The 24596-nt window shown below is 41.3% G+C and overlaps 1 protein-coding gene across 1 annotated transcript in view; it reads right to left on the bottom strand.

Moving 5' to 3' along the window:
- Positions 1-3321: 3321 nt before the first annotated feature.
- The window catches only part of NEBL (nebulette), a 208206-nt gene continuing 186931 nt past the window's right edge, over positions 3322-24596 (bottom strand). Inside the window, 4 exon segments of the mRNA XM_030201905.1 lie at positions 3322-4567; positions 11628-11746; positions 20427-20570; positions 23251-23343. Coding sequence (XP_030057765.1) covers positions 4391-4567; positions 11628-11746; positions 20427-20570; positions 23251-23343 — 533 coding nt within the window. The 3' untranslated portion in view covers positions 3322-4390.

Here is a 24596-nt window from a genome sequence, read left to right as displayed (position 1 = left end):
GTATTTTTTCTCGTCATAAACTCATTGGCAACACAAAGGTCTTTTTGAAGACCAGTCGCAACATTCACAAAGGTGAATCCCTAAAGCAAACATTGTCTTTGATACAAAACAACTTACGAACTCTGAAGCAGACACTTTAGTGCCGAAACACAGTGCCGTGTCGGGCCTTGTATGTAACAACAATAAAGTGTTTTCACTATTGATGATCATCTTGTGTCTTCCTCAAGCCTTCTCCAACTTCCCATTATAGTTAGCTGCTCATATGACCTTTCTCAGACACAATGCTCCAGGCTTTTGCCATTTTCTGTCTTCAGCAGAGGTAACATCTACTAAAGGGAGCAGGGCATATATACCCTTTAATCCATTTTTTAAATAAGCTTTGATTGCCTACATAATTACTCTTTCTTCCTGGCAGATACAATAGAAACCCAATTTTGGTCTTGTTTAGTATATTTTTGTGTATATTTTCTTACTTCCATTCCCTCCTAAAGCGCCTTTTTTTATCAGGCTGCTCCCAATGCGGTAAAGGCAACAAAGCTCACTCACTTTGAATGGGCTCTGTCAGCATTTCCCTGCGGGAACCACAAGCGTGGCTTGATAAAAAAGGCCCAAAGTTATCTTAGGGTAAATCTTGCTTAAATATTATTATGAGTTATAACTTAGGCCCCCCTTTGTCTCTTTTTATTTATGTTATTAATAATTTTTGTACACTGTTTAGATAATATTTGTATATAATGCGGTATATCAAATAAAGTAAACCATACGCACTGAACATAAAAAATATTTGCTGTGAAGAGCTTCTACGAAAATTTCTTTACAAAATGTGTTTGCTCCACAATATAGGAGCCCTTTTACTAAGGCAAAGTAGGCCTAACGCAGGCTTAACACATGCTAAAAGAGAACTACCATGGGATATGCTGAGGCATCCCGCGGTAGTTTTCTACTTAGCGTGCACTAATTCTGAACTGGGAAATATTTTTTATTCTCCAGCATGGAAGGTGTGCCCATGGGCAGACAGTAGGTGTGCCTGTGCTAATCAAGTAGTGCAAGCACATTATCACCTGCTACCCGATTAGCGCAGGAGCCCTTACTACATCCTAAATAAGTGGCGGTAAGGGCTCCTGCGGTACTGGCCACACGCTAACGGGAAAATTAGCATGTGGCCATTTTACTGGCACGCTAAAGATGGCCACAGCACATGGAAAAGCCACACGCTAAAAGTAACGCGGTCCACCTTTTAGCACACCTTAGAAAAAGGACTCCTTACTGAAGGGTCCTCTAACTAAGCCGCGCAAGTGCCTACGCGCGCCCAACATGCACCAATTCTGAGTTACCACCCAGCTGCCGCGTCGCCCTTGCGGTAATTTCATTTTTGGTGTGTGACCGCTACGCGTGTCCGAAAAATATTTTTTTATTTTCTGGCGCACATCAGCTACGTTTGCCAAGTGGCATTTGATGCGCGTCATTACCGCCCAGTTACCGTGTGAGACTTTACCGCTAGGTCAATGGCTGGCGGTAAGGTCTCAGACCCAAAGTGGACACGCAGCAATTTTCATTTTGCCGCACGTCCATTTTCGGCAAAAGTTTTAAAAAGGTCTTTTTTACAGGTGCACTGAAAAATGATCCTGCGCATGCCCAAAACAAGTGTCTACACTACCACAGGCCATTTTTCAGCACACCTTAGTAAAAGGACCCCTGAATGCAAAAATATTTTGTAGGCAAGCTTTGCAAAAAAAAAAAAACTACGTAGATAAGACTATTAAAGAGAGAGTTCTGCTCCTTTCAGTATATTTAAAAAAAGAAGGAATTATTTTTTAGAAAGTGCTACCCTGGTGTTAGGAAAATTGCTTTACTGGACGATGCCTTTTGTCAGCGATAAAGCTTTTCCTTCTTATTGTACTTCCATTTTTACAGTGTGCTTCATCTCTAAAGAATTTGAAATTGCATCACTCTTCTCAAGCAGTACCACTATTTTCTCCTCTCATAATCAAGCAACCACTTTCCTGATACTGTTGCTTCCTAATATGCCTATTTCAAGCACAGTGCCATTTTCATAACTAACCTTTCTCTACTGTTCTCATTTTCAGCACAGTAACCATGTCCCCAGTTTGCTGATAATTTCAGCAATGCAAACATTTTAAATTTGCTTCACCTACTTCCCTCCTATGGCCATTTCTAGAACTGTGAATGTTTTTATTCAGTTCATTCTGCACTCATTTCAGTCAACATAGCAATGTCTTTCCTTAAAGAGAATTTTGCTAGGAATCCTTTTGGGCACAGTGGGGCAGCATAGTCTCTCAGTCTGTCTGTTATTTTTTCTTTTGGGCTACTGATATATACAAGATTCCAGGATATCTTTGTTTCACTTTTATCTGTGCCTTACAATACTTCAATTTTCATTTTTCCGAGTGTTATTTTTTAAACTGTTGTAGAAAAATAGACATCAAGAAATATGACAGATTCACAAAACAAACAAAAAAAAAAACCCTGCCAAGTAAAAAAGGCAGAACCCTGCCAGACATAAAAAAGGAAGATTTGCAGATAAGTATGACAAATTTTCAAACCAAGACAAATCCAATGGATAAGACTTCAGAAAAAGTATCAATAACTCTGTAGTCCAACGTCGCTTCATTTCCCTGGAATCAGTAACCCTTCTATCTCAAGAAGATATTCACTGGATAAAGCATCTAAGCAAAAACAATCTCCAGGAAAAAGAGCAAAAAGCCATAACAATTGATTCTAATTCTGAGCATGACCCTACAGTGGGATGCTCTTCTTGGTACACTGATTACCACAGACCTCTAAAGTTTAATTTAAAAAAAAAAAAAAGTCTTCCCCCTCTGTCAGAGCTGCAGAACAAGTCAGTCTCACGGCAACCATGGGACAAAAAAATCTCCTACACAAAGGTGTCCCGCAAAGCCACATGACTAGTTCTGTCCCTCGTATCGTATCCCTGTGGGCAACATATACCCATTGCTAAGAAGAATGTAGGAAGAAGAATAAAGTTTACTATTAGCGCGTTTAGGAGGTCTTTTACTAAGCGGTGGTAAGCCCAACACAGGCTTACTGCTCGCTAAACTAGAAGTACTGCTGGGCTACCGCAGCAGCCTGGTGGTAGCTCCCACCCCCAGCACGTGCCATTTCCAGTGTTACAAAAATATTTTTATTTTTGTAGCGCCGGTGTTTACTCGGCAGTACTCAGGCAGTGCCGTGCGGTGCCCGGTTATTGCCAGGTTAGCGCGGGAGCCCTTACCATCACCATCCCTTTTGAAATGGCCACGTGGCCTTTTACCTGCTGTGGTAAAAAACATCAAAAACACGCCTTTTGCCGCAGCATAGTAAAAGGACTCCTAAATGTTCGCTGTCAAACAGTAATACATTTCTGGAGCCTACGTTGTCTAATGATACAAGTTCTTCTGGTGCTTTTAACATTTGTGCTAGCAAGATAACTTTTCAACAAGATTTTGTGAGGTGTAGGTCCCATAACATCTACTAAATAACCTTATTCAAAGCGTGTTGCTACCTTATTCACTTTGTTAATGGCAGTCTACTAGAATGAGATGTTAAAAAAAAAAAAGAAGTTATCACATGTTAAAAATAGAGAACTTTTCCAGTTAACAAGAATGATTAAAAACATGGATTACAAATGTTGTTAGGCAAAATGAATTGTAAAATAACATTATACATACAATTTATTACAACCTTAAGGCAAATATGTTTTATATACCTTTTAATAATTCAGATAGTGATTTAAAAACATGTGCTCCTTTGCTGTACATAAGAAAATATTCCAGTTGATAAAGATACCATTTTTAGAGACATCAGTATAATGCAGTGTTCTTTTACCTCATGGACTGCTTGCCTCTTCATCTAGTAATAATAATCAGTTTATACAACTGAGACCTCGGTACTAAACATTGTATTACATAGCCTTCAAACCATTAGTGTGTACTTTTAAACTAATGGTATTCAACTCTCAATAACCCACATCAACTGTTAAAAAGTCTCTGTATACATTTCTTATGAAATACCCTAAAAGCTTTTGCAAATCAAAGAAACAAAAATGGACCAAAACCTTTTTATCTTTATGAGAACCAGCACCAGGTCTTCAGAAAACTTTTCTTTCAAAGAATGTTGTACAAGCAGTATTTGAACTTGGATTTTTTTTTTAATAGATAAAAAAAAAGACCTCTCTGATTCAGATATATAGCCTATTACATCAGCTACAGAGTGAGTGATGAGTATGTAGTTTAAAGGTATCTTCTGATTATTTTTTTTAAATAATAATAGTAGTTGTATTTTTTATAAAGTGTCTTATGATAGAATCCTCATAAAATAGTTAGGTTTAGAGGAAATATATATATATTTTTTTAAAAACAGGAGTCATGGGTTAGTTAACAAATTCAATGTAGTTGGCTGGAAGCATTCCAGTTTTCCCAGTTCTCTGCACAGTGCCATACATCCAGCCATCATCGATTGGTTGTACGTTGACAATATAATCTCCATCCCTGAAAGAAACCTCATCTTCATCTTGTGCACTATAGTCATACATAGCTCTGTATGTTCTCTGTAAAAGAAGACACCCACATTAATAGCTGAAAAAAGAAAATGTATACGTTATCCTTATATAGGACACAACAACAGGGTTTTGGATACAGACTTCTCCTACAGATGCAAAAGCTGAGAAAAATAAGCTTAACATAGGGGTCCTTTTACTAAGGCGCGCCGAAAAATGGCCTGTGCTAGTGTAGGTGCATGTTTTGGACCTGTGCAGATTCATTTTTCAGTGCATCTGTAAAAAAGGTGGGTTTTTTTTTGCCAAAAATAAACGTGCGGCAAAATAATAATTGGCACACGCCCATTTTGGGTCTGAAACCTTACCACCACCCACTGACATAGTGGTAAGGTCTCACGCGTTAACTGAGCGGTAATCGTCAGCGTGTGTACACTGCCGATTACCGCCCAGTTAGTGCTCCGCGCCGGAAAATGAAAAATATTTTACGACGCGCGTAAAAAAATGGAATTACCGCCTGGGCCATGAGGTAGCCAGGTGGTAGTTCCAAATTGGCGTGCGTTGGACGTGTGTAGGCGCCTATGCGACTTAGTAAAAGGACCCCACAGTCACCAATTAATGAGGGCAATTTTACACAGTATGGGCTAGGTTCTATGTACGGCGATTTATAAATTGGCGCTGAAAACAATATGCCTAGGTGTATAAAGTATGTCTAAAGTTAGGTGTGGTTTATAGAATACAAAACTAAATTTAGGAGTGGGCATTCATGCCAAGAAAAACTTGGTGTAAATGCCTATGCCTAAGTTAAGCACGGACCGGGTGTATTCTATAACAACACACAGTTTTTAGAAATGCCCACGACCCACCCGTTCCACGTCCCTTTTTCAAATCTGCACCTTAGAATTTACGCGCATTACTTTACAGAATTCGCGTAGACACTTGTGCACGTAAATTCTAATTAATGCCAATTAGTGTTGATAATTGCTTATTAAGTGGCAGTTATCGGCACCGATTTGTTTGTTCAGATAATTAAGTTGCACGTGCTAATCGGACTACTGTATAGAATCTGGGAGTATGTGCTCACAGTTCCCTCTAAGCTGAGACGGTGTCTTCCAACTGCATTGCTACCAGTAGGGGATAATGCTTCAATATTTTCAATTACTAGGGACAGGCAGGTTCCCTGGAATTCTGAGAGCTTGCCTATCTCTCACTATTGGAAATGTGACAGTGAAACAGCACCACCCACTGGCGGGACTGTAGGTGGAGGACTCCCGCTAAGCTTAGAGGAAGCAGTGCTCACAGTTGTGTGTTAATTTGCATATTTCATTACAATGGTGGCATACATGTATTTATTTATTTATTTATTACATTTGTATCCCACATTTTGCCACCTCTTTGCAGGCTCAATGTGGCATGAATAGTGGAAATATATAAGAAAACAGACATTTAGTATTGCAAAAATATCTTGGGTGACATGATAATGATAAAGCATGTATGTGTATGTGTAATGCCAAAATTCCACCTTAGCACTATTCTGTAAATATGTACATATCTTACATAGCACGTATTGAAGAGAAGAACATACACAAGGGTGGGTATGGCATTGCTCACACTTACACATGTAACTTATAGATTATTGTAAGTTATTTTCCAGATTCTATATAGGTCGTCCAAAGTTGGGCACAGATCCCAGATGCGTGCGTAAACTAATTTGTCAATTAGGCGCTAACAATTTCATTTTTTCATTTATTTGTTCTTATATCCCACATTTTCTAAAATATGTTTGATGTGGCTTACATGATAACAAAATTAACAGTATAAATGTGTGTATCTTACATTGTAATAATAGGCTTACAGTTAGCAACAAACAACAGTAACCAGCAGTACAATAGTGAATAACAATAAACAAAAATTAGCAATAGTATGTGCAACATACACTGTAACAAATGAGCAAGAGGTACTGATCTAAGCAACATATGCTAATGTTAAATGTGTATGAACCTTGCATTATGACTTGATGATGTTAGGAGTGACCTCTATCAAAAACACAGAAGAAACCTGTCTTCGCAAAAAACAATAGCCGTCACAAACAGCGAAGATGACGTGAAAAAAGAAGAAAAAAAAGAACAGAAAAAACACACGACACTAAAAATGAAAAATAAAAACAGAAGACGACACAAGCAAAAATGGAAAAATACTATGTAGATTTATTGAGGTGATATGACTCGACACAGCTGTGTTTCGGCCCAATTGGCCTGCGTCAGGAGTCTGTTACACCATATGAATGTTATCTGGTGGTATCGGTCCTTGGAGGGTTTTCAGTTGAACGTGCCTTCGCAAACACTCTGCCTTTAGAAAGGCTGTGTGTAAAATTAGACACAAATCGTTGAAGGAAAGTCTGGTTTAAGAAATGGATCTGTATTTCGCTCAGATATCGGCACGCCAGCGTTAGCATTCAATAGTATTATTACTATTGAATGCTAACGCTGGCGTGCCGATATCTGAGCGAAATACAGATCCATTTCTTAAACCAGACTTTCCTTCAACGATTTGTGTCTAATTTTACACACAGCCTTTCTAAAGGCAGAGTGTTTGCGAAGGCACGTTCAACTGAAAACCCTCCAAGGACCGATACCACCAGATAACATTCATATGGTGTAACAGACTCCTGACGCAGGCCAATTGGGCCGAAACACAGCTGTGTCGAGTCATATCACCTCAATAAATCTACATAGTATTTTTCCATTTTTGCTTGTGTCGTCTTCTGTTTTTATTTTTCATTTTTAGTGTCGTGTGTTTTTTCTGTTCTTTTTTTCTTCTTTTTTCACGTCATCTTCGCTGTTTGTGACGGTTAGGAGTGACCTGACATAGCGATCAGGTGTAGGTGCAGTTCTTCCTGTCTAGTGATGGGGATTAGGAAGACCGTGTGCTGATTGTCAACATAATTATCCTGCATCAATGTTTATGAAAGATTAGATAGTCAGTGATTCTCCTAATGCCTAATGATAGAGCATTTGTCAACATAATTGGTTGAGAGATAAGAGAAACATGTAACATATATAGATTTGTAGTATATTTCTTTGTGGTATGGGTGGTGGAGAGTCAGAAACTTACGAGTGCTCACTAAGGTTCCTCAGGGGGACATCTATTACTGTGATTAAATACTCTTGGTATAGGCCTTGAGAAAAGTGAAAACGAGAGTCGAGGTCTTGAAGCTAATACTGGCGAGCCAGTAGAGTACATGTAACAAGGGAGAAGCTCTGTGGTAGCATGGTGACCTGAAAATCAGGTGCACCACCATGTTTTGTATAGTTTAGTTTTTTGAGGCTCAGATCCTTGCATCCTGTTGCAGTAATCTAGCTGGGACAGTATCATAGATTGGACCAGAAGACAGAAGGTTGAATACTTGGATTTCTGCACCCAACTGCCATCGGTTGGGTGTGAGGATTTATACCAGGTTTCAGCAGGTATAAGTCCTCACATCCAAAGTTGGGCATGACAATCTGAGCTAAGTATAGTGTTTAATTCTGGTCACCGTATCTCAAAAAATATATAGCGGAATTAGAAAATGTTTTAAAAAGGTCAACCAAAATGATAACGGGGATGGAACTTCTCTCATATGAGGAAAGGCTAAAGAGCTTGGGGCTCTTAAGCTTGGAAAAGAGATGACTGAAGAGGGATATGTTTAAGGTCTACAAAACCCTGAGTGGTGTAGAACAGGTACAAGTGAATCGATTTTTCACTCTTTCAAAAGGTACAAAGACCAGGGAACACTTAATGAAATTACATGGAAATACACTTAAAACAAATAGGAAGAAATATTTTTTAACTCAACAAATAGATAAGCTCTGAAACTCATTGCCAGAGGATGTAGTAACAGTGGTTAGTATCTGGGTTTAAAAAGGGTTTGGACAAGTTCCTGGAGGAAAAGTCCATAGTCTGCTATTGAGGCAGACATGGGGAAGTCACTGCTTGCCCTGGGATTGGTAGCATGGAATGCTGCTACTATTTGGGATTCTGCCAGGTACTTTGACCTGGATTGGCCACTGTTGGAAGCAGGATACTGGGCTAGATAGACCATTGGTCTGACCCAGCATGGCTATGCTTATGTTCTAAGTACATAAGAACTGGTCAACAGGGAATCCAATTTTTTTAAATATAGAGTTGGGAAAAGGATAGTGGCAGCATAGTAAGAATATAGTTTGGTTTTGGGGTGATCCCACCATAGGGACTCATGCCAAAATCTACTGCAGGCTGTAGCGAGTGGATAATCAGCAGTTTACCTGCTTGTTAATGGCCGCTGTATGTAAAAAGGATTTCTTCGCTGAAGTTTACTCCCACAGTAGACATCAGTGTACAGGATATTAAAATGTACGATCAAGAGCCTATTAGTTACCTTGCAGCAATACAAGGCTATGCACTGATTTCTACTGTGAAGGCACAATGCCAGAAACCTATTGCCAAGTCTGAGGCGGCATACAGCCCTCATGGTCTACACTGGCCCCCATTTCTCTCCCTTCTGCCCAACCCCCTGCTTTATCAAAATTTAAAACAAAGTCCCTCCAGCCAGTGCCGTAGCAGGGGCGGCTGGCACCCGGGGCGGGTCGCCGCCGCACACACCCCCCCCCCCCGGGTGCAGCGCGGCGCCCCCCCTCAGCGTGCGCCCCTCTCCTCCGGCGCGCACCCCCCCTCGGAGCGCATTTTACCTTACTTTGGCAGCGAGGGGTGGGCGGGAGGGCCGATCCGCCCACGTCGCTGGGAGCTGCGTCAGCTCCATTGGTTCCTTGCTCTCTCTGCCCCGGAACAGGAAGTAACCTGTTCCGGGGCAGAGGGAGCAAGGAACCAACGGAGACGACACCCCCCCCCAGTGGCGTGCACCCGGGGCGGACCGCCCCCCCCTTCCTACGCCACTGCCTCCAGCACCCTCCCCCACTCATGATCAACTCTCCTTCCTTCCTCCCTCCCCCTGACAGGACCATTGACCCCTGCCTCCCTTCTCATGAATTAAAAAAAGCCCTGGTCTTTAGTGGCAACCCTTCCCACCCCCTGACTTTTTAATTAAAAAAAACTGTCATCTAGTGCCAACCCTTAAATGGCAGGCTGGCTCCACCCAGTGCATCCCAGGATGCACCATGTGGAGCAGGGTGCTGCCGTTTTGATGGCGCCAGAGGCAGGAGCAAGTGGGCATCCCTTTTGCCTCATTCATTTCCGGGGGAGATATGAGGGGGGCTCAGAAAAGGGGTCAGGGGTTAGAAGGTGGCACTAGACATCAGGGAGGTTTTTTAAAATATTTGAGTCAGAGAGGAGTGCTGCCACTAGACCAGGGCTTTTCTTATAATGTGGGGGGAGGGAAGCAGGGAGGTGTTGGTCATGTCACGGGGGAGATGCCATTAGACACCAGGGAATTTTTTGTTTTGTTTTTTTACACTCAAGGTGGCAGGTTGGCATGCGGGAAAGGAGAGAGCCCACTAGACCACCAGGGATTTTTGTGTTTTAACACTGGGGGGACTGAGGGGGCGGTTAGGATCTGGCTGGATCAGGAAAAGGGAGAGGGACCACTAGACTACCAGGAATAGGAGCCTGGACAGAAAGCTGGGTCAAGTGCCGCTAGCAATGCCCATAGAAATGTATAGGCAACTCTAACATTTAGTGTGTGCTTATATTTAGTGTGCACTAAAAATACTAGTGTTCCTTTGTAAAAGGACCCCACTATAACTTAGATCAGTTCCTTATATCTTGTTTAACTGTACAAAGAAAATTGCCTTTAGTTTAGCCACCCATCTGTACCACACATCTTGTCCCCATCTATATATTTGCACTTGGCCCCTCAGCTATACGGTAAGCTGCACTGTAGAAAAGCATTAGTATCATAGCAATCTTATATGAATGTTCTAATATGTGCTTATTAGATATTTCATTAGTATTATGCTGGCTTTGTATTATATCTCTGTTATTTGAATTTCAGTGCTGTTAAAATGTGTATATTTTTGATCCTGTTTCACGATAGTCCTATCAATTTGCTGTTTTTTTAAGTTTACCTCATTTATTGTATTTATGTTTATACTCAGTCATTTTACTATTGTTCTGCTGTTAACAAAATTGTGAGTTTTATATTAAACTGTACCTGTTGTACACCACCTTGGGTGAATCTCTTCATAAAGGCGGTTGATAAATCCCAATAAATAACTAAATAACATAAATAAAGCAGGGATGCATGTAACCTACATTATTCTGTGCTTGAGGGAGCCCCTGCCTATGTGCCACCCATGGTCTGCCCCATGTACGTCTCTTGCAAAAAAATGTTATGCAAATTAAGCAGATATTTGCAGAATAGCGCTTGGCAACATACTTGCATTTATGTGCATATATGTGCACATAAATCTGTAAATGCTTGTATTCTAAACCTCTACACATATGCTGCCAGATTCTGTGCAGAAATCAAAGTATATTCTATAACAATCGTTTAATTCGCTAATCAGCACTGTCAACTGGATGTTAAGCAATTATCAACACTAAATTCTAAGTTGCACATTGAAAAGGGAGCGTGGTTATGGGTGGGACATGAGCATTTGTAAAATCTATGCGCATTGTTATAGAATACACCCGCTCTGCGCCTAATTTAGGCATGGGGATTTAAATCACCAAGTAAAACATGGCATAAATGGCCGCAACTAAATTTGGTGGCGTGGAGAAGCACTCGGCGTATTCTATATACCGTGCATAAATTTAAGCCTATTCTATAAAATTTAGGCATACTTTAGAGAATACCTGGGCAGGGAATGGGCATTTCTACACCCACTCTGCGCCTAATTTAGGCACGGGGATTTATACTAAGTAAAATATGGCGTGAATGGGCGCAACTACATTTAGTTGTGTGGAGAGGCACTCGACATATTCTAAATACTATGTGGAAATTTAAGCCTATTCTATAAAATTTATGCGCACTTTAGAGAATACCTAGGCGTACTTCTTTCCTGTGTGGATTTTCAGGCACCATATATAGAATCTAGCCCGTAACACATTTGTGAATTTGAGCACCTAGGTTATAGAATTGCTCATTCCTCATTTTACAGCTGATTTGTAGAAAACAGCGGTTCTTTAATTTGCTACTTACCAAGCTTGGTGAATGTGGCTGTGAGTGAATTGACCTCATGGAAGACATACTAGTCTGGTGCATGTATCCATATCCTTGTTGGGGTTGACTCGGATGATATGCCCCAGGAAGCACAGGGGCTGCATATTTCAATGAAATAAGAACAAAATAAAAAAAGTGTTAGAGACAGGCATAAGCTACAATGGCATACAAAGATCATAAGATCAATACAGTTTGGCCAATTTCCCTTCCAATTGCAACACTGCAGGCCTCCCTTCATAACCAGCTTTAACCTTCATTTTCTTACATCTGTGGATTCTCTAGGCTTATTCCCCAAACTGAGAGACCATTTTCTATGAAGAAATATTTATTAAAATACTCCTACCTCTTGGAGCTTCATACTATCACCCAATGTTCCCCAAACAGTGTGCCTTCAGACCTAATCAAGTGCACCACAAAAAATCATTGCCTGATGCTCAGGTCCAGATCAGCATTTGGGTTCTGCTATCAGCACCTTGCATAGGATTACCATACATCTAGGTTTCCCCGGACATGTCCTCCTTTTCAGGGGACTGTTGAGAGCCCAGGTGGTTTTTTCCAGCCTGCTCATCTGTTTGGGTTTCTGGGTGGGCTGGTCTCCCTACCCCCCCCCCCCCCCCAGCCTCAGGGTGCCCTCTCTGAACGCACCTTAATGCACCCTAGTGCTCTAGTGGCCTCTTCGGGGCAGGAAAGAACCCCACTCTTTCCTGACCGTTGTCGCTGCTTCTTCAAAATGGCTGCCGAGACTTCAAGAGGCGGCCTTGCGAAACTCCTGCAGAGTCTCAGTAGCCATTTTGAAGAAACGGCTGCAACAAACAGGTCAGCAGCAGTGGACAGAAAAGAGTGGGATTCTTTCCTGTCCTGAAGAGACCACTAGACCACCAGGGCGTGTCAAGGTATGTTTGGGGAGGGAACCCTGACTCAGGACTGGAGGGGAGGTGGGTGGATTGATGGATGGAGTCATGAAGGTGGGTAGGTGGAGGGAGAGGGGCTGTAAAAAAAGGATGGAGTGTGGGTGCAGGGAGGGGTGCTGGAAAGAAGATTAGTGAGGAGGACATACATGGGGGGAAGGATAGAAGGGGATGAAAAGGAGAGGAGAGAGGAGCCTACTGCACATGGATGGGAGGGAAAGGAAGGGGGACATGCTGCTCATGGATGTTTGCTTTTTGGAAATGTACACCTTTTCTAATTTTATATTTTGCAGACTACGGAAGAAATGCATTTTTATTACTTTTACCAGTATTTTCACTGCTTATAGAATCTGGATTTCTTGAGGGGTCAAGAAGGTGACTGTATGGCACTGCACGGCAGAGTAGTAATATATTTTATGTGTCCTCTTGTTTGTCTCCACAAATATTGCAACCCTAACTTTGCACCAAGAAGAGACAGCAGCGGTGACACTTAATTGTGAAGGAGCTACTTTCTGTGTGCACATGAATAGCTAAACCTGATTTTGAATAAATTTTCTAGGTAGGAAAGCATTTGGTGGTACATGTGGTGGGAGCAGTCATTTTACTAAGAAACATTCAGGAAAGCAGCAGCATAACTCTAGGCTTTGTACCTGTATATAATAAATGTAAACCACTTTGGTTGTACCACAGAAAAGTGGCATATCAAATCCATGACCCTTTAACCCTTTCCATGTGTGAATGCCTGCATTTACACGTGGATGTGGCAGATTTTGCAATTTACAAACTCAAGTGCAAACTTTCACAAAAGTGGATGTCCAAGGGAAGCTTTTTTGAGTGGTTTTAATCACCAACGAGACAAGCACAATAGGCCACTCAATCATTCCTCCAATGTCCAGGTTCAAACAGGCAGTTAGATCACACTTACATGTGACTTAGAGCAGGTGTACATGCAGACCAGTACATTTATTGAAGTATACGTGTGGTGCCATTGCAAAATAGAAAATACACACTTACCCCTCAGTCTATAACTTGGAACCTAAAGTTGGGCATCAAGTGCATGCCTGTGCTATGCAAATAGCCCCGACAAAAAAGCTCCAAACAAAAGAAGCTCCAAACAAAAGAAGCTCCCAACATAATAGTCCTTGACATAACAGCCACTGTCAAAACGGCCTGCCCACAATATAACCCTTGACAAGTTAGCCACATAACAAAAGGGCCTGATCAGGCTGCCCAGAATCTGGGACTGCATTTTTTTTCCTAATAATCTTACCTGGCCAAACAGGATTAGGTTGGTAAGACTATGAAAATGATGTCAATATTAGTTTTTTTTTTTTTAAATTAGCATGTTGATGAAGACTAGTTTCTTTAAATAGCAGAACAGATCATGAACACCAGTTTGTAGCTATAGAATTTTGTTTATTTATATATGTTTTATGCAATTGAATGCTGGTAGGAGTCTTTATCAGTGAAGATTTCAGTTGTAGTTTATTATATTTTTTGTAATGTGTTATTTTTTCTTAGGGGGCTATTTTGTTAATGGGGCTATTTTGTCAAGGTTTGTTTTGTGGGAGGGGCCATTTTGTTAGGGTGTGAAATGTCAAGGGTTATTTTGTTACAAGGCAGTTTTGTTGGGGCTATTTTGTCAGGGCTATTATGACTGGGTGCCGCACTTACTCTATGTGTAGCAGAGGTGCCAATAATTTATTTTATTTATTTGTTACATTTATATCCCACATTTTCCCACCTATTTGCAGGCTCAATGTGGCTTACAAAGTACCCTAATAGCGTTTGCCATTTCGGTTGATAACAAATACAAGATTGTGTTGTGGTCAAATAATAATAATTGGCAGATATGTGCATAAGTGCTGGATGCTGTTCTATCATTTACACACCAGAGTCGCTCAGGGCTGGATTCAGTAAATGGTGCTCAGAATTTGGCACCAAAAAAAATCAGTGCTGAATGGTGTTCCATAATGGGCGTTCTGGGATCGATGCCCTTTATACAATAGCATATAGCATTGGAATCTGCAATCAACTTTGGGTGCAAGGATTTACACTAACTGAAACCAGGTGTAAATCCCGGCATGCAAGCTGGCATGGATCCGCACTATTCTATAACGCTGTGTACATTTTAAGGAAATGCCCCTGAACCACTCATGCCCCTCCCATGGCCATGCTCCCTTTGCAGATCTGCGCAGAAATTGCGTGGATCTGCCATTTCTGCCCCATTTTGGCACCTTGCATCCATTATAACGCTTTTCCATGCTGAAGTTTCTGTGTGGACCTAGTGTCTATGTTTGGTGCCATATACAGAATTCTCCCGTTAGTGCACACCTGCGGGGGGGATGTACATATGTGATGTAGGCTAGAAACTTCCTGCCATATTTTTGGTGCGAGGACTCAGGCTTCTGAGGCCTTTCCAATTGTTAGAAGCACTGTCTCTGTAAAACCACATATAAATCATATTTTTCTACTCTAGCATTGAGATACTAGAGCAGAATAAATAAAAGCATATTTTGTTACAAGAAAGCCCTCCCTTGTCTAGTTTCCCAGCTAGCAGAATACATGCTGGGACCCTGCATACCTTCATTATCTCTTCTACCTAGCACTACATTACAAATATCTCTGATTCCCAGAGCCATTTGAACAACTGTACTTGTAAAATTGAACTGTAAACCACTTAGGTCTAAACGGTATACAAACACTGAAATGAATGAACAAACTTGTAGAACTTGACTGCAGTTTACTCCCATTTCAGTGCTTTCCTTTTGAGCATCTAAAGTTAGGCACCTAATTGGAGCCTAACATGTAGCGCACTATATAGAATTAAGGTGGTGGTGGTTAATACAGAAATTACTGTGTACTGACTGTTAAGGCGTCACACTAACTGTTCGCACTGGCCTACAGCATTAGTCTGCAGTCAAGCTGCAAATGCACATTAGTAAATTACTTAGAGACATTTATGCCTGCTTTCAAGCAGTCCTAAATGTCTGCACTTCCAATCTGGCTATGATTTCTGCTGTCTACCCTTATTATTTTATAAAGAGTTAAGAGTACCAATGAATTACTCCTGTAGTTTTGGAAGATGTCTCATAAGCATCATAAGTCAATGGAATGAGATGAAAATTTCATTCCTTGATGTTATGTAACAAGGCTGAAAGCTGAGGGGTATACTCCTGAGGAATAGAGCTCAAAAGGAATAATGTTTTCTGCATTAATGAATGATGGTAATACATCGTTGGCAGTTGATGTATGGCTATTCTGGAAGTGAGAAGTGTAGAATCATAAACTTCCCTACCACCTGTACCTAGTACTTTAGCATCTTTTCCTGGAGAAGTTAAGATAACTCTCAAAGATCTAGCTTGAGAGCTGCATTCACTGCTACTAACTCATGCAGTAGTTGGGACTTATAGGGGGTAAATTGATAAAGTCATTTTGTGCATACGTGGCCACATGTGTACTTTAATAGCCTGTTGACCAGCATAAAAGTGAGCGCAATGATGTAACGGATATACTTCACAAGTACACACGTAGGGATCAATATTCAATGTGATTTAACTGGCCAGAAATGTTCAGGGCTAACCGGTCATTTTCAGCAATACTATTAACACTGCTGAAAATAACCGGTTAGCGCTGAACTCAAAACTGGCTATTTTGGGGGTTGAGTCAGCACTTGGCTGCAAAGTGTTGATATTCAGAACTTAACTGGCCAGGTTAAACACATAAATAAGACCACATAAAAATCAGTCCTATCTTTATACGATAACCCATAGCTAGCTAAGTGCTGAATATTGAACTTAACCATCAATGTGTTAGCTGGCTCTGCAAACCCAGAAATTCAATGCCAGTATCTCGACATGGCCCAGAATTGAATTTCTGGGTTTAGTGCCAGTGGAGGTCAGCAAAACCCTGATCAGTGCCAGCTGAATATCGGATCCGTAGATTATAAAATAGGCTAATTTATGCAACTACTTAAATAATCTACGTGTGGACATTTATACCTACTTGAGGGGCACAATTTATGCAGATTACACTAGTATTTTATAAAGATATATAGGTACCTATGTGTCTTTATAAAAACAGGCTAAAAATAGGTGTCTATCAGGCTTATTTTCGAAAGTGATCGCCGGCGATCTTCCGACATAAATCTGGAGATGGCCAGCGATCTCGCACAAGCGGCGAAATCGGTATAATCGAAAGCGGCGTTTTTGACACCATCACCGCTTTCCCGTCGCCATGCCAGCAAAAGTTCAAGGGGGCGTGTCGGCGGTGAAGCGAAGGCAGGACATGGGTGTGGCTACCAGATGGCCGGCTTTCGCGGATAATGGGAAAAAAAAGCGGCGTTAATCAGTATTTTGCCGGGTTTACTTGGCCTTTAATTTTCACGACCAAGCCTCAAAAAGGTGCCCCAATTGACTAGATGACCACCAGAGGGAATGGGGGATGACCTCCCCATACTCCCCCAGTGGTCACCAACCCCCTCCCACACTAAAAAAATAAAAATAAAACACTTTTTTGCCAGCCTCTATGCCAGCCTCAAATGTACCCAGCTCCCTGACAGCAGTATGCAAGTCCCTGGAGCAGTTTTTAATGGGTGCAGTGCACTTCAGGCAGGCAGACCCAGGTCCATCCCCCCCCCCCCCCCCACCTGTTACACTTGTGGTGCTAAGTGTTGAGCCCTCTAAACCCCCCCAAAACCCCCCCTTCACCCATAAGGGCTATAGTAATGGTGTAGAGTTGTGTGGAGTGGGTTTGGAGGGCATTTGGGGGGCTCAGCACCCAAGGTAAGGGAGCTATGTACCTGGGAGCTGTTTGTGTATTTTTGTAACATTTTTAGAAGTGCCCCCTAGGGTGTCCGGTTGGTGTCCTGGCATGTCAGGGGGACCAGTGCACTACAAATGCTGGCTCCTCCCATGACCAAATGCCTTGGATTTCGCCAGGTTTGAGATGGCCGACATTTTTTTCCATTATCGCTGAAAAACAAAACCGGCAATCTCAAACCCCGCAAACTCTGGCATTTGGCCGGGCTAAACCGTATTATCGAAAAAAAAGATGGCCAGCCATCTTTTTCGAAAATACGGTTCCGGCCAGCTGTTGTGCTGCCGCCAAAATAGATCGCCAGCGACCTATTTCGCCAGCGACGTTTGATTATGCCCCTCTATGTGGCCTTCCTATATAGTCAACCTGGGCATTTCCATCAGCCTTTGACATTGCTTTGTTGGGGTAGTTTGGGGTCTATAGGTAAGTTAGGTTAAATTAGGCTTTGCATTCTAGCTGTCCAGACCAGGCCTGAACTGTATTTTTAGGATAAAATTGTCAGCATTATTGATCCAGGCTGGTGTACCAAAGAACGCTGCAACATGGAGCTAGACTTTTTACTATAGGCAAGATCACAGGACAAAAGAACTGTGGTGCAAGGTCACTAGGGTCATTATGATCTTGGACAATTATGCCCTCCCATGAAGGTGGTCAGAGGGTAGGTCTGGGGAGACTGGGCTTATTAGAGAATGGGTTGTGTATGCTTAAGCTGACTAGGCATCTATATCATAGGACCAATTGACCCATAACATAATCCTCATTAAGATGGAACAATCATGTATTGCTAAGCTCCATTACTTCCATGTTAGCCTGTCAACAGCCAATGACAAGACATATTATTAATGGCTATGGGGACAAATCCTATTTAACATGGGTTTTCCTAGATATGAGTAAGAGAGGGAGAGTGAATGAGAGTGACTAAGAGTGAGAGAGTGAGTTAGAGTATGTGAAAAATGGTGGACTCCAGCCAAGCAGAGGGACTAGAAAAATGTGCCATGAAGAAAGATGCCTCGCCAAAGAGAAGAGCGAGGATATCTCCCTGGACAGAAGTGAGAAATTCCTATTCAAACTGAGTTAACACCAGAAATTCTGCTACAGTGAAATTCTGTTTTTAAATCAGACTCTTTTTGGAACAGTACAAGCCTTACAGCAGATAGCACAGTCGAAGTCCATATCACCAAACAGGGGGTAAAGCCAGAGTAAATATGTGGTATTGATTCTATGTGAAACATTAAAGATAACATTTTATTGAAACACAGAGATTGTAAGTTTCCACATATTTCTTTAATCAGACCTTAATTCAAATTTGTTAATTAATCTGTGTACCCATTAATTTGAGTCAAATAAAAGCCATAATTCCCAAGCAAAGCTATATATATATTTTTGTTACATTTGTACCCTGCGCTTTCCCACTCATGGCAGGCTCAATGCAGCTTACATGGAGCAATGGAGGGTTAAGTGACTTGCCCAGAGTCACAAGGAGCTGCCTGTGCCTGAAGTGGGAATCAAACTCAGTTCCCCAGGACCAAAGTCCACCACCCTAACCACTAGGCCACTCTTGCTTATATAAAGCATAGCATTAAAAGGGTAGTCAGGTAATGCCTAATAAGGTATAAACAGATCTTCTAACAGCTTAAGTGCTTGCAAGTAAAGTTAGGCACTAAAATGCGGACTTACACTTGTATTCTATAACGGCAATTACACACTGGACTCTAATGTAGGAGGAATATGGCAATGACTGGAAACAAAGAAAACACAAAAAATGTAGGCAGACAAAGACCATATGGCCTATCCAGTCTACCCATCCATGCCATCTATTATCCCTTCCTTTAGCTTAGAGATCCTGTGTATCTGTCCCAAGCATTCTAGATTCAGACAATCTTTGTCTTTACCACCTTCACCGGGAAACTACTGCACACATTCACCACCCTTTCCCTGAAGGAGTATTTCCTCAGGTTACTTCTGTCTCCTTTCATCCTGTGTCCCTTCATTCATAAGCTTCCTTTCAATGGAAAGACTCACCTCCTGTGCATTTATGCCATGTAGATATTTAAATGTCTCTATCATATCTCCCCTCTCCCATCTTTCTTCCAAAGTATGATACTGAGATCTTTTAAGTCTGTCTACATACGCTTTATGATGAAGACCACTGGCCATTTTAGTAGCCACACTCTAGACCAATTCCATCCTGTTTGTACCTTTTTGAAGGTGCGGTCTCCAGAATTGTACACAATATTCTAAATGAGGTTTCAGGCTTTGATCCTGACAACCTGGGTTTCATTTCCACTGCATCTCCTTGTGTCCTTGGGCAAGTCACTTAACCCCTATTGCCCCAGGTACAAAAACTTAGATTGTGAGCCCTCTAGGGGCAGAGAAAGTACCTGCATATAATGTGTGCGGCACTGCATACTGTACATCTAGTAGCAATATAGAAATGATTAGTAGTCGTAAAGTGCCTTTATACAAGTATAGGCAATGACTAAAACACATGTTGTAGGTCTGTTCACGAGCAGAGTCACAATTTACATGCTACCTGATACACGAACATTTACTCCTCCTTCCAGGCAGGCAAAAATGTCCATGGCTTCTATTAAGACATGATTTCAGCAGAATTTGTGCTGGTATTTCATCAAGATATACTGGTGCCAACCTAGGCAATCTGTTACAAATTACTCTCTTACAATCAGCATGTAGCTTAAGGCACAGGTACACTTGAAAATCGGTATATACTTCCATGTAAGGGTGGTAATTATAAAGACTTTGATTTGCAAACTTGTGCCATGCAAAACAAACCATACACATGTTGATCAAATATATTCTTTTTTGAACCATGGGGGGGAAAAAAGTGAAGTAGCCAAATATTTGGCCAGCGAAGCATTCCGTAAGTTTTGAAAGGTGAAGACAAACGAGTACAAGAGAAGTGTGCACTACAGATACACACAAACACACATGCAATATTTTGTGCAATCAGTAAGTTTGCTAGAACTAATGATGGTCTTCTCAGCTTAAGACCCAAGTGTTGTTAGTGGAAAAAGCAGGAATCCATGGATACCTCCTTCATCCGATGGCCTCGTTCCCTCACTGCAGTAGGAAAAACTAGGGTTCATATCAGACAGTTCTGACCTGTCATCCCACAGACTCATTTCAGCTACACTCCCAGAATAACGGTGCTGTTTACTATAACGACTTGCTTTTTCTAAGAAGGAAAAGGACATAACAGCAAATGGTTGTACGATTAAAAGCAGCATAAAAATAAAAGGTTGGAAATCACAGAAGCAGACAGGAGAAGCAACAAAATCAGGAATTTAACAGAGTTTGACTTGAACTGTGCTGGGTTAAATGGAGGGCCATTTTCAACCTTTCCTCATACGGGCCAGATTCTATATATGGCACCTAGAAAATCCACACGGAAAACATTTCCGCCTAAGCGTATTGGTATATAGAATATGCTTAGTTGATATTACAGCACCTATAAATACGCGCCTCCATTTACACCAATGAAAACATGGCATAAATCCCAGCGTGTAGATTTAGAAGCAGAGGACCATATTCTATACCAACACGCGCAAATTTTGAAACGCTCATAACCACGCCCCTTTTTGCCTGTGCGCATTAAAATGTAGGCGCAGTAGGTTACAGAATACACTTAGTGAGCTGTGTACGTAAATTCTAATTGTCAATTCGTGCTCATTATTGCTTAAGTACTGTTAACAACGCTGATTGGCTTGTTAAGCTAATTAACTTATGCACGTTGTTACAGAATGTGCTTGGATTTCAGCACGGATCTCTAGGCTTGCTTTATAGAATCCGGGGGATGAGGGCTAATTTTATAAGAGGGTACTTATGTAAAATGTATATGCCATTGTCCCCCAGATTCTATATAGCGCGCCTACAGATCTGCGCTGATTTCGGTGCAGATTTTATAACTATGCTTAACAAGCACTAATTGGCACTGATTACAATTCAGGCGCTCAAGTCACTAAGCGTGTTCTGTAACGATGTGTGAAGAACTTCTAACGCATGCAGGCAAAAAGGGGCTCGGTTATGGGTGGGGAAATGGGCGTTTCATGGGTGTTCTGAAATTTACATGCCTAGTTATAGAATATGGCACAGTGCGCCTATCTACGTGCTGGGATTCGCACCTAGTTTTTGATGGTATAATTGGATGTGTGTAGATTTAGGCGCTGAAATATCAACTAAGCATAGTCTATAATTGGCGCCTAAATCTAGGTACTGATTGTAAAATACGCTTAGTCGGCACTGATTTCAGCACCGATTTTTAAGGCGCCATATATAGAATCTCCCCCTGTATGTATATTTTATAAAGGCAACCTGGCACGTGACCCACTTTAGTGCACAAATGCTCTTCCAAAAAATGTACACATATATTTAACAAAGTGAGCAGATTTTTGAGAATTGTATCACTAAAAGGAGAGAGGTGAATCGGAAGAGTGAAACGCCAGGAGAGGATCAAGGGATGTGCCAAATGGAAATACCCAAGTAAAATTTCAAAAAGGTACCTATTTTATAAAAGCAGAACAGGTATCAATGTGCTCTTTATAAAACAATTCTGAGAACTTATTTTTAATAAGTACAAGTGCCCTCACATTTATAAAAGTGTGCCTCTTTATTATTATTTTTTTTTTAATTTGGCTTTTGACTCGTGCCATTTTTAGTTGTAGCTCAAGATGAGTTACATTCAGGTACACTAGGGTGCTCATTTTCAAAGCACATAGTCTTACAAAGGGGTCCTTTTACTAAGCCTGCAGTAGTGTGGGCGCATGTTTTGGGTGTGCACTGGGTCATTTTTTACCACGGTTGGGAAAAAGGGCTTTTTTTTTTTTAATGGGCCAGGAAATAGGCATGGACTGAAATTAAAACTAGAGCATGCCTATGTACGGCCTAAACCTTTACCGTCACCCATTGACAGCGGTAAGGGCTCACACGCTACCTGCACAGTAACCATGCAGCATGCGCCAACTGCTGATTAATGCCAGGAACACCCCCATGGTATAAAATAGAAAATAAAGGGGTCTTTTACATAGGCACGCTGGCGTTTTTAGCGAGTGTTAAAAATAGGCATACACTAAATGCTAAAGATGCCAATGTATTCCTATGGGTGTCTTTAGCGTTTAGCGCACATCTATTTTTACCATGCACTAAAAATGCCAGCACGCCTACGTAAGAGACCCCCTAATTTTCTACCATGGATTTTGGCACACGTCAAACTCAGAATTACCACCGGGTACACGTGCTAGCCCAGCAGTAGTGCTGATTTGGCACACACTACCCATGCGTTAGCCCTCCTGCGCCTTAGTAAAAGGGCCCCAAAGTTGCTTAGAGGCATATTTTCAAAGCACTTTGAAAATATGCCTCTAAGCAACTTTGGGGCCCTTTAACTATGAAAGTCTAAGCACTTAGACTTACATAGTTACATGGTGGCCTATGGAACTTTGTAAGTCTAAGTGCTTTGAAAATGAGCCTCTTGGTATCTAACTGAGTCCAAACAGAAAGACAATTAGCCTGCTTTCAAAGATTATTATGGAAAGAAATGTTATACCATACCATACCATACATAACTTATATTCCGCTATATCTCTATAGGATTCATTGTGGATTACAGAAAGAGAAATGAACATCTCAGTCAGATGGAATTACAGAAAAATGGCAATTTAAACTAAATTGATTCTATATCTGAAAACAATAAAGTCTTTAGTTATTTTCCAAAAATAAAATAAGACCAAATAGATCTGATGTGATATGGTATATCATTCCAAATGTTTACCGCTGAGTAATGAAAATAATTACTCACATATTTCTTGAATCTAACCCCTCTAAAATTAGGAAACAACAAAGTATTATGATTTTACTAATACCAGTAAGCATATGAAGACTCCTAGACTGGATATTATCTTCAAGCGGATCGAGGTCAAAGATGGAGCCAGGATCAGTGCGCCAAACTTTAAGATCTTTTGCCAAAGAAAAAATAATGTATGTGAGAGAGAAAGAGATAGGAAAGGAAGCATAGCATGAAAAGAATGATACATACAAGGGCAACGAGCAAGCTGCAGCACCATCTGGACCCCAACAAACGTTAACATCAAATGAGAGAAATGGAAATTTCAAGCGATGTATGTCACACTCCACTGAAAACTAATGGAGTTGATTTCAGCCACCTGGGAATGACCATAGGAACGAGGTCAATATTCATCAGCATCTTGTCCGGTTAAAGTTAATTTTTACCAGATATTCAGAGGCATTACCAGTTATAGTACGTACTACTAAATGTAGCAGTTTATAGTTAACTAGCTGTGTTTCTTGGTTAATAGGACTGCTGTTTGTGTGGTCCAATTTAACCAGTTATCTTTAACCTGATAATGCTTAATATCAATGTCATTTGATTAAAAGGAAACCTGTACCTCTGCCCACTTCCAACTCCATCTCTTCTTAACCAGGTTCTCAGGACTAAAGTTTTACTAGTAACTGTCTATGGAATTTAGAAGCTTGTAATTTATCCAGTTGACCAGGTATATAACTGTAAGAACTGACCCCCCCTCCACTCCAATGCTTTCAAATACAGACCTATCTGGTCACCAGGTTGCTTTTGCAGTGCCCTGTAAGAAACAACACATCCACCACTTCTGCATTGTGATTTGGCTCTCTGTAAGCTTGAGCCATGTAGTGCAAAAAAAAAGTCTTACAGGACTTGCAACCATGAAACCAGCCCAAATTTCCTCCACTGAGTGGTTCAAGCTTACAGTTAACTGAATCGTGGTCTGTAAGCAGAAGATGTGTTATTTCTGAGGGGGCAAGAGAAATAGATGGCAGACTCCCAAGAACATTAGTTGCTTGGGAGTGACAGATATGAGAATGAGAGAGACTGGGTGAAGGCTGGGAGGAGGGGTATGGGAATGAGGAGAGATAATAGGTGAAGGCTAGAGGGGCAGAACAGAGAGATTTGGTGAAGGCCGCTAGGGGTATGAATGAGAGAGAGAGAGAGAGAGAGAGAGAAACTGAGTGAAGGTTGGGGGGTATGAGCAAGAGAGACTGGGTGAAGGCTGAGGAGTTATGAGCAAGACAGAATGGGTGAAGGCTGGGGGTATGAGAAAAAGAGAGGGACCGATTTACTAGTTTCTTGGCCCACAGACACAGAATACAAAACATGGAGAGAGCCTTAGTAAATCAGTTTCTAAAAGAGCTACTGTTGTTCTGGGAGGAGGAT

The sequence above is a fragment of the Microcaecilia unicolor genome, chromosome 1, assembly GCF_901765095.1.
Source record: "Microcaecilia unicolor chromosome 1, aMicUni1.1, whole genome shotgun sequence".
Taxonomy (NCBI): Eukaryota; Metazoa; Chordata; class Amphibia; order Gymnophiona; family Siphonopidae; genus Microcaecilia; species Microcaecilia unicolor.
Note: the sequence above shows the minus strand (reverse complement) of the source record. Positions and strands in the feature narration are given on the sequence as shown.